The sequence below is a fragment of the Engystomops pustulosus genome, chromosome 5, assembly GCF_040894005.1.
Source record: "Engystomops pustulosus chromosome 5, aEngPut4.maternal, whole genome shotgun sequence".
In the NCBI taxonomy this organism is placed as follows: domain Eukaryota; kingdom Metazoa; phylum Chordata; class Amphibia; order Anura; family Leptodactylidae; genus Engystomops; species Engystomops pustulosus.
This window is the reverse complement of record NC_092415.1, coordinates 189,751,918-189,767,871: the sequence shown is the minus strand read 5'-3', so window position 1 is coordinate 189,767,871 and position 15,954 is coordinate 189,751,918. Positions and strand designations below refer to the sequence as shown.

The following is a 15,954-nucleotide window of genomic DNA, read 5'->3' as shown; positions in this document are numbered from 1 at the left end:
GCAGCACAACCCAAACGATACAGAAATAAAAGAAACATCGGGATCTCGAGATCGTGAAGGTCCAACCAAACCTGCAAACCATGAACAAATTATCCCTTTTGTGTGGTTATAAGGTAACTCTAGTACAACACAATTCACCAACCAGACCTTCAAGATTCCCACTCTTGGTAGAGACTTCTGTATATTAAGTAGAGCTTTAATCAACTGGCACTGGTCGAAATAACCGTGAATCCAGTCATGTGATCATGGTTGACGTATCAACACAGACCGACGTACCTACCAAATGGGAAGTTCAAGAGGCCAGTCAGGAAATGCCACGTCACCGGCTTATTTCCAATCTATAACAACATGTTATTGAGGCCTGTCTCCAAGATAAATACCAACTACTCCTACATTATCCTATTCAGCTAGGATCATAGCCTACTATGACTTACATTGGCACATTTCCAGCCAACCCCTTTAAGTTCATACTATAGTAACACATATATTTCAGTAATATTTCCCTTTTTCGTCTTCTCCTTCACTTCTTTCATATCTACAGAATGCAAGGCGTGGACGCCATGTTAGGACACGGAGAGGAATAGCAGGTTATTCCGGTCGAGCCGGATCTGCGGCCATTAAACTATAAATCAGTGGGACGTCAAGAGGTGTGGGATTTTCACTATTATCTCCTATAGAACTGAATCAGGGAGAAATGATAGAAAAATAGGAAATAAAATGTCTAAATGCTGATATATGTACATCAGATAACATCGTATTGAACATCACATAGTCTCATACATGCCGCACATTTTACAATCCACCCACGTGAAAACTGCAGAAATGGAAAGCTTACCAGAACCCTAGTAAGTGTTGGCGAGTACTGCGGTGCCCACCAGGAAAGCATTATCATCCCATTATAAAAAGTACATAAGATTAAGATTACACTTTTGTAGGCTGCCCGATCCTGGATCATCAGGCCAATATGCCAGAGTGGTCTCATGTGCACGTAGGGGGCCGTGCCACCCATTCACATGACAGCAGTAAATCCAATATGAAGTAATACAAAATGAGCTCATATTAAAAAAAGTTCCAAAACGTTTAACACGTAATGATCAACGTAACATCCAATTGTGTTTAAGACATGCAGTGATGGCAGCGGCGCCGTAGAGCTGTTAACATACAGTTTATTAAAAGACAGAATAAAACCAGGAATCATTTCAGAAATTTAAAAAAAAAAAAAAAAAATTCCAGAATCGTCCACAGGATTTCCTCTTCCTGTGCTACATTCCAGAGGAATTGTGCCTTTAGGTAACACCCATTGTCCGTGATTTGGCTCTGTATCATGGAGGTGCGCATTATCCAAACTTTGGTGGGCGTCTAGAGTTGAAGAATGGCGGGATCTGGAAATGGCCAGCGCGGAGTTAAAGCGGTACAAATTACAAAATACAGATTACAACCAGTATCGTTACACAGATAAGACAACTTTTTTTTTTTTTGTTCTTTAAAATCGGTGAAGGAGGAATTCGGAAGCATTGCGGACTTTTAAAAAAATATTTCGATACATAAAGAATTTTTTTGTTTTCCGTATGCATGCTTTTAAAAACAATTCATTTTTAATATTAAGGATGAGCAGTTATCGAGAAGGCAATACAACCAGCAGTAGCGTCGACTCAGAGTCCAAAATGTTACATGGTAGCCTAACGTAGTGTTAGTTTTTGTAAAAAATTTTTCTTTCTTTCATGCTGCGTGGAAAACATATGTTAAGAAGGAAAAACATATGTCAGTGGCACAAGATGATTTATCAAAGGTGATCACACACTATTATCCTACTTCCCAATGAAGTACTAATCGGGGGCGGAGCACAAAATAATGAACTGGTATAAAACGGCTGCCAGCTTTGTTAGGTCCATCAACCAATTGGCCTTGTGGGTAATTAATACATCAATGCTCTAGGGAAATAAGTCTAAACCCATCTAGTGAGAGCAGACCGCCAGCACAGAATGTGTTAAAAACCGAAAAAGCCACATGATCTCTTTAAGAGGATGCATCATCTGTCCCAACATTTTTACAAAATCTATGTATTCCTGGTAATAAAACAATCCTGAATGCCTTGTACCATTATCCTAGAAACTCCGGAACAAAACTGACAACGGGGCGTTACCAGCTGGAGGCGTGTCCCTGTACAGTCATATATTAAACAATCAATCAATCAATGATGTAAGGACCCAATGCTTCCATGGTAAAGTTTCTAAGAGGAACAACACAAACACATAATTTTATCAATGAGGAATACAAATAATTTGTAAAATCGGCGCCTCAGGATTAACGAGAGATCCTCTTTAAAAATTAACATTAAAATCAGATTAGACTTGGTACTGAATTTAGGAACAAATAAAAGAAAAAAAAAATATGAGAATTGGTAAAAACATTAATCCGCATAGTGCATGATTGTTTCGACGTAATTTCCGGGGAAGAGGCCGGTTACTCCGTTGGAGACCCCTTCGTACCAGCCGTCGTCGTTCTTCTTGATGACGTATATAATTGATCCCTCCATAAAAGACAACTCGTCCTCTTTGTCCTTTGAGTAGTCATAAATGGCGACAACTAAAGAGCAAAACGAGAAGATGTTAGAAGTAACCTACATGATATGGACTGTATAGAGCTGGAAACTCATAGCTAGAGAATTTCAGTCTTTTCTACACCAAAAACTTTAAAAAGGGATGATCTGGGATTACCCATTTTTTTGAGGATAGCCAGGGTGTTCTAAAAACAAGAAAAATCTGGGGGGTGCCAATATGGAACGGAAAAGTCAAAGAGAATTATCATTCTAGCATTTCCGGTACGGTCACCGCCCACCACTGACGATGTTACGAGCACACCTCACGACCTCTAGAGTGAGATGTTTTAGAGAGAGTGCACTATGGTTGTGTCAAAGGCCGACAGGAGGAATCCCATAAAGAAAAACAACAAGGGTCACTAACCTCAGGGTGAAATAACACCATCTCCAAAAAGATTAGAATTTTTATCCCCTGATCCACGCCGATTGGTGTAGAATTTGTGAATTTATCAGTGATCATCTATTTTGCAAAAAACATTCAACCCCCCCTCCCCCATTTGAATAGGAGGCAAGAAGATACAATAAATGGTCTACCACGTACCCAACTAACCTCCCACATACAATCTCCCTTTATAAAATGTATTTTGCCACCAAAAACATTGATCAAATAAAAAGGTCATCCGCAGTACCACTCACCTTTCTCAAGATACGTCTTGGGAGCCCATATTGGATCTCCATCTGCGTAAGGGTCACTGTATTGGACCACAGCAGCTTCTTCATCCTCATAGTCTACAGGGGGTGGAGGTGGTGGTGGTGGAGAGTCATCGAACATTGGAATCTCATCCGGAGGGGGCGGAGGTGGTGGTGTAGGACTATCGGCAACTTGAGAAGAAACGTAGGTACAAGAAAATATATTAAATGTGTTCCAAAAAAAATATTGGTTTATCCTTTTACTCTTGAGTTTCTGTTCCCAAAAGTAAAAAAGGGTTAAAAACAGCACCAAAAAAATGATATACTATTGCTTTATATTTTATAGGCGAGTATTTGGTGTTACTGTATATAGGCGAGCATGCGTTAGAGAGATCATGCATCAGCCACAGCATATAAGCGTCTCCTCGGACCCACAACTTTTTGTTGATCTTTTAGGACCTAGATATAACAAATGATACAAAAAAACAGTCTACGCATCTACAACGCGCCCCCCCCCCCCCCCCTTATATGTTTTTATTGCACCGCCCTGGAGCTTATCACAGGAAATGAACTTACTACCAAAAAAAAAAAAAAAAACCCCAGCTGTCACAGGGATTGACAACATTAGGCGGCCATCCATAGACACATTATCATACAAAAACATAAACCAATAAGACACAATAAAACACTGGCATTGGATCAATGGGGTGTGGTTGTTTATTGCTTATTAATACATGTAATTATCTAATTATAATATTATCAATAACTGGTTTTACTTAGTTGGTTTTTTTTTTTTTTTTTTTTTTTTTAAATGACCAAAAGCTTTCTGCCTCAACGTGTGTTTTGGTTCAGTCTGGTGTCGGTTTTTCCACAGATCCTCATAAAACTATAGACTATGAGTGATCTGTGAAAAAACGGGTCAGAAAGGGACACTAAGGCTACATTCACATGACCAGATGGGGGACGTATATACGGCCGATATACGTCCCCCATAGACGGCAATGGGCGCACACGTGCGGCACCGTACCGCTCCGTACCCTGGAAAAAGATAGGACATGTCCTATCTTACTCCGTAGTGCGGCGCCGTGCGCCATATCTTCCTATGGAGAGGGGCGGGGGTGAGCTGCGCTCACCTCCTCCTTCTCCTCTCCTACGGTACGGCGGGCAACGGCAGTATGAATGCAGCCTAAATTTATCATAAGTTTTAGTCACTTATCATAAAATAGTGCGACAAAATAAATCAAAATTACTTAACTTCAACAGCCCCCATAGGATGTAGTTCACATGACATATTCTAAATAGCCCCCTCTTGCCAAACATGTCTGGCCAACATTTCTGAGTAGAAATTACAGCGTTGACATGCTTTATGGCAAGATGGAGGTCATCTGTATCACAGGTTCTCACTTTCATTGCAGCTTAGTCCACAATATAGCTGCATGTATTTGTGAAAAAACCAACAATGCAAAATCCTAAATCCCTGCAATACACAACTAAACTGATATTTTAGTTATCAGCTCAATTTAAAAAATTTATATGGGGAAAATGATATAACTTTTAGGCACTCTAGTGTCAATTATCAAAAAAAAAAAAAAAATTACGCAAATTAGCGACATTAAAGTGGATTCTCGTTCAAAATGTAAAGTTTATTTTAATTTTTATTTAATTTTTAGTTTCTGCGGCGGCCATTTTAGCAACAGTGACAGAAAGATGACCACAAGTTTAACAATACGAGGATAGGTTTATGAAAAGGAGCCGTCACTCAATTTTCTACAATTAAAAACAAAATCTGTGTTACGACTTGCTGCTATGGGTGACAAAGAATGTAATTTTTCAGAAATCTTCTCCAATAGTTAGTTTTTCACAATTTTTCCTCACAGAAACTAAAAGATGACAAAAATAATTTCACTTGCTGCTGTCTCTCTTACCAAAAAAACAGTACTGAAAACTTATGAGGTGGGCAGAAAGACACATAGCAACCAGTTACAGCGTGGCTTTCATTTTGTATTTCACTTTTGAAAAATGAAAGCTGTGTGCCGATTGGTAGCCAGGCTTGTTTAAGGCCTAGTTTTCAAAATGGGGTCCGTATTACATCTGACTAGAATTTACTGCAGCATACTTCGCTATGGTGCGGACAATTCGGGACATACAACTTTCAGAAAGGATGTTATTTAGGAAGGGTCATAAAAACAAGGCTGCTGCTTTAACGCCAGATTTAGTAAATAACGCCAATTTTACATTTTGCGGGTAAATCCTCTGTGAAATTGCTTAAATATGGCCAGATGTCATGCAGATTTAGAGCCCCTGTATAATAAAAGCACCTAGGAGAGATTTCGCCACCAGATGAAAGAAGAGCTACTGGCAGCCATTTTGTATAGCCATGCAAAGAGTGAGGCTTGGTGTTCTTTAGCGGTGACTGGAAGGACTTACTGTTTTCTTGCACCCTGGCCACGAAGCCTGTGAGAGGTATCTGTGGAGTCAATTGAGGCATTGGGGGAGGGGGAGAAGCGATAGAAACTGGAAGCGGCAACAGTAGAGACGGAAAACGGGTGTGGAAAGAAAAGACAAACAGGCAGCAGTCAGTAACAAGGACCAAAAGCGGCAACAAATCTACAAAATTACAACAAAAAACACAAAAAAAAACATACTGGTGCACATTATAAGGAAGTGCCACAATTAATGTGTCATTTCAAAGGTTTATGTGAGAGCGAATTAGGCCAAGTTTTTAATAAAAACTGAAGCGGTTCATGGTGTATATCACGGATACTGGGAGGGTGGGAACTGTCCTCCATGTTTGTAGCGGACAAGACAAAATGGCTTCCATTTTTTTACACCATTAAAAGATTATAGGGTAGATTTATCACAAGAGCAGAACCAATCAGAGGTCAGCTTTCATTTTCCCACAGCAGTTTATAAAATTAAAGCTGAGCTCGGATTCTGTTTCTACGGAAAACTGGAACAATTTTACCTCAGAAACTTGATAAATCTCCCCCGATGGTTCTATTAATTTATATTTAACTTCAGTATTCATTGAAAACCATCAAATGAAAAACTGAGTGATAACTTCCATTGCTGGATAAATAGCAGCGTATTTTTCCTTTATATATTAAAAAAAAAAAAATTCAGTTTTTCTCTTATACCTTTTCGTAACCAGTAGATGTCACCATTACTCTTGTAGATGAGCAAAGGCGAGCCCACTATAAGAAGGGACAGCACAAGATTGTATACTACTAAATTCCCCCAGCAATGGAAACACCACTAGGATTAGAAGCAAATGGGAGGCTATTAAATAAAATCGTGAATTATTTTTTCTGTGCAAAGAAGAGTAAAAAGAGACTTAAAATTCAAGAACCTGGTCATATCATTTATTAGAAAAACACATACAACTTTAGCCCAAGTATATTTCATTATCAGTCACTTTAAGAGAACCCGTCACCTCCCCTAACATCTCCATAAATTCCCCATTTTCCAGCCTTGTGTTATTCCTCCTAGAAATTTAAACTGACAACTGACAGTTAGGGGTGTGCCTGATCTCAGATTCTGTCCAATCAGAGTTGACAGAACTCAATTATAAATGAGCCAAAGGTTCCGCCTAGCTGACAATTTAGGCAAAAAAAAATAAAAATGATAACAGAGGAATTGTTTATGTCAGACAATAGTGCTTGAGGAAAATCAGTCTTGAAATGAAAATCTCCAAGTCAATGGGAAAAGATCCTTTGTGAGGAGAAAATATCAAAAACTTCAACATGATCATTAGGCCATAAACCATTCAGCTGTAGAAAGTGAAGGCAGCCATATACTAAAACACATGGCTTTTCCAGTTTTGTAATTTTGATAGCCTGGCCCTGGCGGTTGCCCAATTTACTTTTTTATGTTTTTTTTTTAAATGTGTAGGCGGCAGCATATTAAAGGGGTTGCCCGACTAATAGCAATTTACAAGTTGGGCTGGGGAGGCCACTGGGACAGAAGATGGGTGGCCATGACAGACGGCCCGGTAGTTGTTGGAGTGGAGCATCCGTGCCACTGTATAGAAACAGGAGGACAGCTCTGATAGATCGCAGGGTGGGACACCAGGAGCATTGGAGGTGAGTACACATTTATTTTTGGGGAAAAAAAAGCCCCCTCAGCCAGTTTGTAAAGTCAGACAACCCCTTTAAGATATAGCTGCCATTCTTGTTCATAAAATGGGATGGAGGCCCATGTGATCCTAAGGCTATATTCACACTGCCGTTGCCCGGCCGTACCGTACCGTAGCGGGCAACGGCAGTGTACGGGGAGAGGAGGAGAAGGTGAGCGCAGCTCACCCCCGCCCCTCTCCATAGGAATTAATGGTGCACGTGTGCTGCACCGTACCGCTCCCGTAGGGTGCCGTGCGCCCATAGGAGTGTATGGGGGACGTATATCGGACGTATATACGTCGGCCGTATATACGTCCCCCATACGTTCGTGTGAATGTAGCCTTAGTGTCTGTGACAAACCTACCTTCCAGGACCTTAATCTTCTATTCATGAAAGGTCCTGGAAGGCAGATTAGTCATGGCCAATTAGCGATCACATGGCCATCCATCTCCAGCCTTTTTATGGACATAAATGGAATTGGCCAATATCCTTACCCCCCATATCTTATAAATAATAATAATAATAAAGTGGACAACCCCTTTAAAAATCCTTGGCTTTATACCCTAGTAAGCTCATACAAAATCAGTTTTAACCATAGGTTTGTACAATTGCGATGTGTGAAGGAACAATAGACTTGGTACCACAGATTTGGGTTCTTATACCTACAGACTCTAGTCTCTCCTAAAAATAATGTCACATATTAAAAACCAGATAACATTGTACGTAAGACACACACTTACTGACAAACACTGTGCATTACATAGCAACGTAAAAGATAGCAGACGTGCTCATTTAGCAAACAATTATCGATGATCTTATTGATAGGGAGTTGTGAGCTCAGGCCATTAACGATAATTCCCAATCTATCGGGTCGGTGTCATGATTTCAGGAGTGGTACAATTTGGAAATCGGAAGGCAACTCCCATAACAATATGGTTGACAATCCTCTCAAATTTAATCCACGTGTAAACAACCTTCGCCCACAGTATAGCATCAAAAAAATTCGCAGAAGTCTGGTATTTACATAGAGCAAATTCTCCTGCTCCTTTGTTATTCCTCCTAGAAATTTCTACATTAATTGACAACAGGGAATTGTCATCCCTGGTCACATGGATGTGCCCCTAGACGGTCTATTTATGACAGCACTGATTGGACAACGACATACTGTTTAAGGACACACCCCGCTCTGGAAACCCACCCCCAGTTGTCCATTTACTTATACATTCTTAAGAGGAATAATTGAGGAGCACAGGAAGGGAAATACAAATATTTAACGGTCATAAAATCGGACAGAAAACCGATTTGGTGAATGTGGCTTCCAAAATTGTGACTTAATAAATGGATCTCAAGGAATCGGAGGAAAAATAAAAGGACAGGCTTACTTGAGTTTTGGGAATACAGAGGCCCACCGTTGATATGAGGTTGACCCGAGAACTGTGAGGTCACAGAGGGCGTCCGTCTGTACCCCCCAGAAGAAGCAGTAGATGTAGTAGAGTTGTGCCGGGAGATCTGCCTTGCCATAGAGCCAAACTGGGAGCCGGGAGCTGGGCCACCGCCAACTGCAAGGAATGAGCCGAGAAGAACCCCGCCAAAGAACAGAATTATTATATATTCAACGTATAGAGCAAAGAAACCAAGCAGAGCCTCAAAACAGCAGCACCAATATCTGCAGAGTCAGCTCTTACTGCAGAAAGGCACAGGGTAAGCTCGGCCCTGTATGATGCCATCTTCCTGACATCATAAGTGAACTGCCTCCCTGCACAGGTAGTCACTCGCAGATAGGGCAAAGGTTGTCACAAAGGTCACAGGGAACCAACTTTGCAGCATGCACCACACATGTAACCATGTAAAGTTGGATTGGACTTTGCACCTGGGCGCCATGTTTTGAGGATGCTCGAGCATGCAAAGGGTCATAGAAGAAAAAAAAAAAAAAAAAAGGTACATGGATAATATTACACATTCAGAATGATCACAGAGGAGGCAACCAGAGTCTACAGTCCCTAATGAAAAGAATACATGAATTTATTGAATCAGGGATTTTTATTGCGTTGGTGGATTCCACAATGCATTGAAATGGCCTTCAAAAAAGATGGTGGCGCAGAAAGCCAACGGGTTCAGAAATCCCGGCAAGAAACCAGTGGAAACTGCATGGGACCATAACCTGGGACTATTGAATTGGTATGGGACTGGTCCGTTCAGTCTAATGGGCTCAAAAGGAGAACTGGCAAACATGGTCTTCATCCTAAATTCTACGGCAGAGTCTGCCTTCCCGGAGTATGAGTCCATCCATCCATGAATAGTTCAGCTCACAAATACATTACAAGGGTCCAAAATCTGGATGTGTTATGATCGGTTACTCCAGCTGAATGGAGCAGCGATCAAGCACACAATGCTTTTATTCCATTCAAAGTCTACCCTATGACACGGATGGTAACAGCCAGGCAATCTACTTGACCGTTTCAGTAGTTGGCTCCCTGCTGAACCAGAATTTATCTCCCATATAGGCGGGCAATTATTCTGGTCAGAATACTACTATAGGAGTTGGGGGGGGGATGGAGAGGAGGGCAGAATTTCTTCTGTATAGCTTAAGGAAGATTTTGTGATACAAAAGTGAATCAACTGAAATCGAAATATGAAGAAGGGACTAAAAATAGACCCACTCAACTTCACTGCAATCTTCCATTGGTTCTTCAGGAATTCTGGAAAACCCATTGGAGAACTAGAGCAGGGGTGTTGGTACTTCTGGTCTTCAACCTGGCTGAAAGTGCATGGGTTTACATAACATCTTTTGCTCGATCAATGGCCTCCTAAGATCACAGGACCTCCCTTCCTGTGGTCTGAGGAGGCCAATTATTAGTAGGAGGTAGACCAGAAGAACAGATACAACGTAGGACCTAAAGCACCACTGTCCTACCACAGTCGCTACCATTAAAAGGGATTTTCGGGTATTGAAATATTGTTGAATTGTCCTTAAAGGGGTTTTCAAGCTGTTCCAGAAAACCCCTTAAAGACAAATGAACATAATATTCCTGGAAAAATTTCAAACCAAACCCCCCCCCAGCGTCAGACCCCCAACCAATCTCAAATTGATCAAGCAAGCTAAAGGAAATCCCTTTAAGAAGTAAAAGACTGCTTAAAACACGGTAAACAGACTCTGGTTGCGGCTCTTCGGTAATCCTTCTCTTTACAGAGCATTTTACATTGTAGCTAAATATACAAATGAATCACAGCGTCTAATCCATCACCAGGAAAATTAAGACATCTGAAATTAGCAGTTTTAGAGTCATGCAGAATAACATTATTTCTCTGTTGGATGAATAAAAAAAACAACTTGAGCACTTTCCCTTCTTGCCAGGTTAATTTCCGAACCATCTGCGATGGTAAATCGCTGGGTAATATGCAAATAATTAATGTCATTTTTTTTTAAATTTTTGTTCCGAGATGTACTTGAGTAATGTACATCTCGCCGCGGGTAATACTGCAAAGTCTTTACTTATTAACGAGGCTCAATAGAAACGCTGACGGCAAAGGAAAGTCCACAAGATGTTCTGCAAAGCCTCTAAAGTGAAATGTGATTTAAGGAAACCCTTGGAAGAGAACCTCTGGAGGTGATCAAGCAAAGCAACACTGAAGATGTGAAGTGCTTTATAGCCTATCCCTAAGGACCCTGCCAGAAATATATCACTTGCTATGGATTATCCTCCGCTGGATGTCCCCATCATACACAGATAGTCTTGAAAAGCTTGAAATGAGAACAAGGTGTTTGATGGGGCCCATCAGTGTCAGACTGGTTCTTCAGAAATTATGGAAAACCCGTCAAGAGGCCACATCGTTGCGCTGGTACTACTGGTCTCCAACCAGGCTGGAAGTGCTGGAGATTCACAAAACCTGCTTTGGCCTATTGAGGGTCTGCTCAGATCACAGGACGTTACTTCCTGTTACATCACACGTGACTTCCTGTGATCTGAGTAGACCACTGATCGACCAAAGGAGATCTCTGAGGAGATGCCGAAGATCAGGAGAACTGATGTGACGTCAGACATGAAGCACCACTCTCCTGGCCAACATGAGGTTTTCCAATATTCCTATAAACCACCATTAGGATGTGGACGTTGATATAAATAGATATTTGGATCTACACAACACAACTCTGAGGGACATAAAAAGTCTCTCTCTTCTTCTTCAGATCATGTAGAATTGTAATCCCATAAACCTCATTGATACAGGGCTGTGTGAGAGGAGATGAAGATGAGGCAGCCCTTCTATAAGAGACATGCAATGTGACCAGGCAAGGCATCACCAAACACATCATCAGAATGGGTGATGTCACAGATAGGTGGCGCCTATTGTACGCACATGTATACATAAAACACGGATGGTGGCGGTTTTTTTCAGCCAAAACACTGACTTCACTTCAGAGGCTTTAACACCAAAATGACATTATGGATTAGAGACATGATAAGTCGTGTGAGTCACCTATGGCTCATTAACACCAGGAAATGAATCTACAATCATTGGTACACCTTGAAACCACCATGGATTAATGTAGAAAGGCACCCATACTCCATGTTGTAGAGGTCTCACCTGGAGGGGGTGGAGGTGGTGGCGGTGGAGGAGGTGGTGGTGGTGAAGGTGTGGGACCACCAGAGACACCTGGGGGAGTTTGGGTAGTGAAATAACGTGTATTGTCAGAACAGACAAAGGTTGTAAAGTGACGCTTTCTAGTCTCAGCACATGATACGCAATTATCTGATACATTGTATTTCAAGACATCGCACTTAACCAAAAAATTTTCTAATGTGTGTAAAGTCAGTCGGATATCATGCAATCCCAAGCGAGGTTGGAAGAGGATTTGACAACCATAGACCACCCCTCATTACATAGTTCATCATTTTCTACCACTGACCCAATCTATCGCATAAGAAGGTGGTAAACATATTAAAATGTGGACATTTATTTAATTTATGTGACTATTCATATGATCACAGGCCCAAACAAGACAACAGACGGGTTACAGAAAATTGCCAACTACTTCTTAACTTTGTTGTGTAGACATGGCCATGGTCAGTAGAATCGCCTCATGATGGTTTGTGAGAAGGGAACTGCTGTGTAGACTCGGACATGGTCAGCAGAGTCATCATCTTAAGTTTATAGTACAAACATGGACATGGCCAGTGGAGTCACCTCATGATTGGTTGTAAGAAGCGAATCTAATTGTAAATTACTGTTTAGACTTGGGCATACTCAGCAGAGTCACCTCATGACTGATTGCGAGTAGGGGGATTTCATAAAAACCTATTATACCCCCCAAAAAACCCAGATACCCAGATGTGATTATGTCACGGAGGCTGTACTCCATCACTATCAGGAGTATACAGAAGATATACATCAAATCCTCTTCTAAACTCATGAATAAATGGCCAAAGTGAAAAAAGAAATATCATTTTTGGACATTCCTGGGAATTCCATTCATAATAGAACAACTCCCTAAATATCTACCACCCTGGTGCTCCCCTTAAGGAAAGAATTATGGTGTTATTAAACTACAGTATTATGGAGTGGTCTCCATAATACTTCTAATGGCCTAACGTTACCCATGTTACATGCATGATCCCATGCTCATTGGCATGAACCAGGAAGTGAGATATATTAAAATGAGATATAGAATTATATCCGATCCCCGAGAATAATTTCCCTTCCCTGATGACCTTCCCTTTGGCAAGTTTGCATAGTGTAATAATTCTAACCTGGTAACAAATACGGAAAAACAAGTCCTACCTTGCCCGATAGTTGGTGGCGAAGGAGTTGGCACAGCTATGGGAATGCCAATGCTGCTGCTGCCACTGTTTTCTCGACTACCGCTGCCCCCGCTGCTTCCACTGTTGAAGAAAATTCAGATACGAAAGTTATTCAATGTTGTTCTGGAATCTATGGAGCCAATGAGACTGCTCGCTCTCTAGGTTTTCCTCGGATCCCCATATAGCAATTTTATGTTATTCCCAGTAATCAGAGGGGGCGTGTCCTGCTCAGCTGGCCCCTCTTCTCAGCATGTCACATGACCAGAGTGATATCATCGGTCCTGTAGGTATTGTTACATCGGCAACGTCTACCCCATGTATGTATCTGATCACATGAAATCACAGCACTTCTGCCATTACATGAGATCACAGTACTTATGCCCATCCTCCATGGAGACTGCTGTGATTTCAGGTAATCAGATACATATAGCTACCCTGTGCCTGTGTCATTTTTAAAACCTGCCAACTTGTTTTAGCAGGTTTTTACACAAGACTATGCAAAGTCGAACACAAAGCTTTGGTCGGCTAACAGCTAGGGGTGACAAGTGGCAGAGCATGGCCGCTGTTCACATACCTGTGTGTTCTTGGTCTCTGATTCAGGGATGCGGTCCTGCCTGGACTGTGCTGACTTCCGAGCCTAGCCGGACTAGTCATGTAATCATTAGGAACCGTAGGAGGTTTGACGGGCTCCAGGGTCTTGTATGGAGTATTCCGCCTGTAGAAAGGAATTTACATGTAAAGATGGGCCCATGCTGTAACAACATATACACCATCCATGGTGTTGGAAAATCATAGACATTAAAAGGAATAGAATATGTTAAATATAGGTCTGACTCAGACAGCAAGCAGAGATTTTATCAGCAGTCAATAAATATATAGGAAAAGCATGGTGGCTTGGTGGTTAGCACCACTGACGTGCTGCACTGGGGTCCTGGTTTAGAGTCTGACCGAGTGCTACATGGAGGTTGTATGTTCCTTGTGATATTTCTAGGTAATTTCGGATTTTGTAGAAGGGGTTGTAAGCAACCTCATAGGTAAATAAAGTGTACGCATTATACAACTGAAAGTTCTGGGAACGCACTTTGGTTTTCAATTCCTCATCTTAGTTATTGCAAAAATCAAAACCTCCTTCAGGCTCCGTCCACATTAAAGCTGAGAGTTTGGAAACCAAGGTCTTAGCATGATCAAAGTGTAGCAGCTCTATGCCACCCTCCCCTTGGCACAGACTTCTATGCAACTCTATGCCTCCCCCCTGCATAGACTTCTATGTAGCTCTATACCCACCTATTCTCTACATAGTCTTTCACGTAATCTGACCTAGGAGTCATTTTGGCTCTTCTTATACTCCCTCCTAATAAATCCACTATAAGTGCAGAAATCAGCACTTTCCCCTAGTAACCATCATATTGTAGCTACAAAGACTATCTCTCTGTCTAGAGGACCTAATGCAGTGGTGGCAAACCTATGGCACGGGTGCCAGATGGCACTTGGAGCACTCACTGTGGGCATCCAGGCCATTTCCCCAGCACAGAGTTCCAGTCAGGCTCAAAACCTCCTCCTGCAGTCCCTGGCCACACAGGATGTGCTATGGTCAGTGCCATTTTAAAGCTACACATCCTTAGCTGCTGGGACTACAGGAGGAGCAAGGAGGTGCAGACAAGGCTGGATTATTATTGGAGCTCCTGCTCTGGGCCCCACAATTTTTCCTGTTCAGGGGACCCTGGAAGGAAGCTACAATGATAATCGGAATTTCTCCTCTTTCGTTCAACTGTATTGGTGTCCTCAGGACACAGATGCAATTAAAAGCCATGACAAAACAGGTAGCAACATGTTACTGCTTAAATTGCCATTTTGGCACTTTGCATTTAAATAAGTGGGTTTGGTTTTAATTTGGGCACTCAGTCTCTAAAAGGTTCGCCATCACTGACCTAATGCATCCAAGCATTACACAGCTAGCAGATATATTTAAAGAGAACCCGTCATGCAAAATAAATATATTTTCATAAACTGCCATTAAAGAGCATTGCCTCTATCCCTTCATTGTCCCTCTACGTGCCTGTAAACCTAAGCAATGAGGTTCTAAAGCTGTATGCAAATGACCTGTGAAATGTCCAATGAGACATTAGCATATTCAAGCTGTCCAGCTTATTCATGAGTGGGAGGCACAGCCACACCCCCAGTGCTTGACTGACTGCCTGTGTAATGATGTGAGGCTGTATAATGATGTGATGGCTGCTCCATGTGCTTGCTGGTGGCCACGCCCCCTGCAGCCTGTGTGTGTGTATAGGAGAGATACAGCAGCTCCAGGCAGCCATGTTATAGCAGAACATGTCAGGTACTTGTGTAGCTGATGTCTGTGTCACACATGTATGGGAGGATGCAGCATGTCAGCAGATGCAGCACAGACACTAACTATACATTACTATACTTTACACACAGACATGAGCAGGGGAGGAGAGGGGAGGGGTGACAGGGGTGACATCACTGCCTCTGACCATGTGACCAGCCTCATTTAGATGATAAAGAATAGATGATTTTACAATGAATAATGTATGAAATAACTAGATAAAGGCTGGGATAGGATCCTTGTGAGATGCTCCAACAGGTAGAGGTGACAGGACTAGTGACACAGACCTGATGACAGGTGTCCTTTAAATAGAAATTATGCAATTCTTCATTTTACCAGTGGGGGCAGTGTAGTGTAATATAACACTTGCTGCCAGTCCCTCTATAGATTACCGCAATCGATCACTTAGGATCACCACCGATTATTCATTGACCATCTGTCTAGTGGACCATGAAGCCAGGTTTA

General features: G+C 41.8%; 1 protein-coding gene across 9 annotated transcripts in view; it reads right to left on the bottom strand.

The window, feature by feature from the left end:
- Positions 1 to 1,835: 1,835 nt before the first annotated feature.
- Positions 1,836 to 15,954, bottom strand: part of ABI1 (abl interactor 1) — a 47,190-nt gene continuing 33,071 nt past the window's right edge. For 2 of the 9 annotated variants that reach the window (XM_072154105.1, XM_072154106.1), the window contains 7 exons: positions 13,717 to 13,857; positions 13,123 to 13,223; positions 11,929 to 11,997; positions 8,727 to 8,903; positions 5,657 to 5,743; positions 3,236 to 3,421; positions 1,836 to 2,586 (listed from right to left, as the gene is read on the bottom strand). In XM_072154105.1, the coding sequence (XP_072010206.1) occupies positions 2,411 to 2,586; positions 3,236 to 3,421; positions 5,657 to 5,743; positions 8,727 to 8,903; positions 11,929 to 11,997; positions 13,123 to 13,223; positions 13,717 to 13,857 (937 nt within the window). In that variant the 3' untranslated portion in view covers positions 1,836 to 2,410. The remainder of the gene's footprint in view (positions 2,587 to 3,235; positions 3,422 to 5,656; positions 5,744 to 8,726; positions 8,904 to 11,928; positions 11,998 to 13,122; positions 13,224 to 13,716; positions 13,858 to 15,954) is intronic. The other 7 variants (XM_072154107.1, XM_072154108.1, XM_072154110.1 and 4 more) reach the window with 4 other exon arrangements.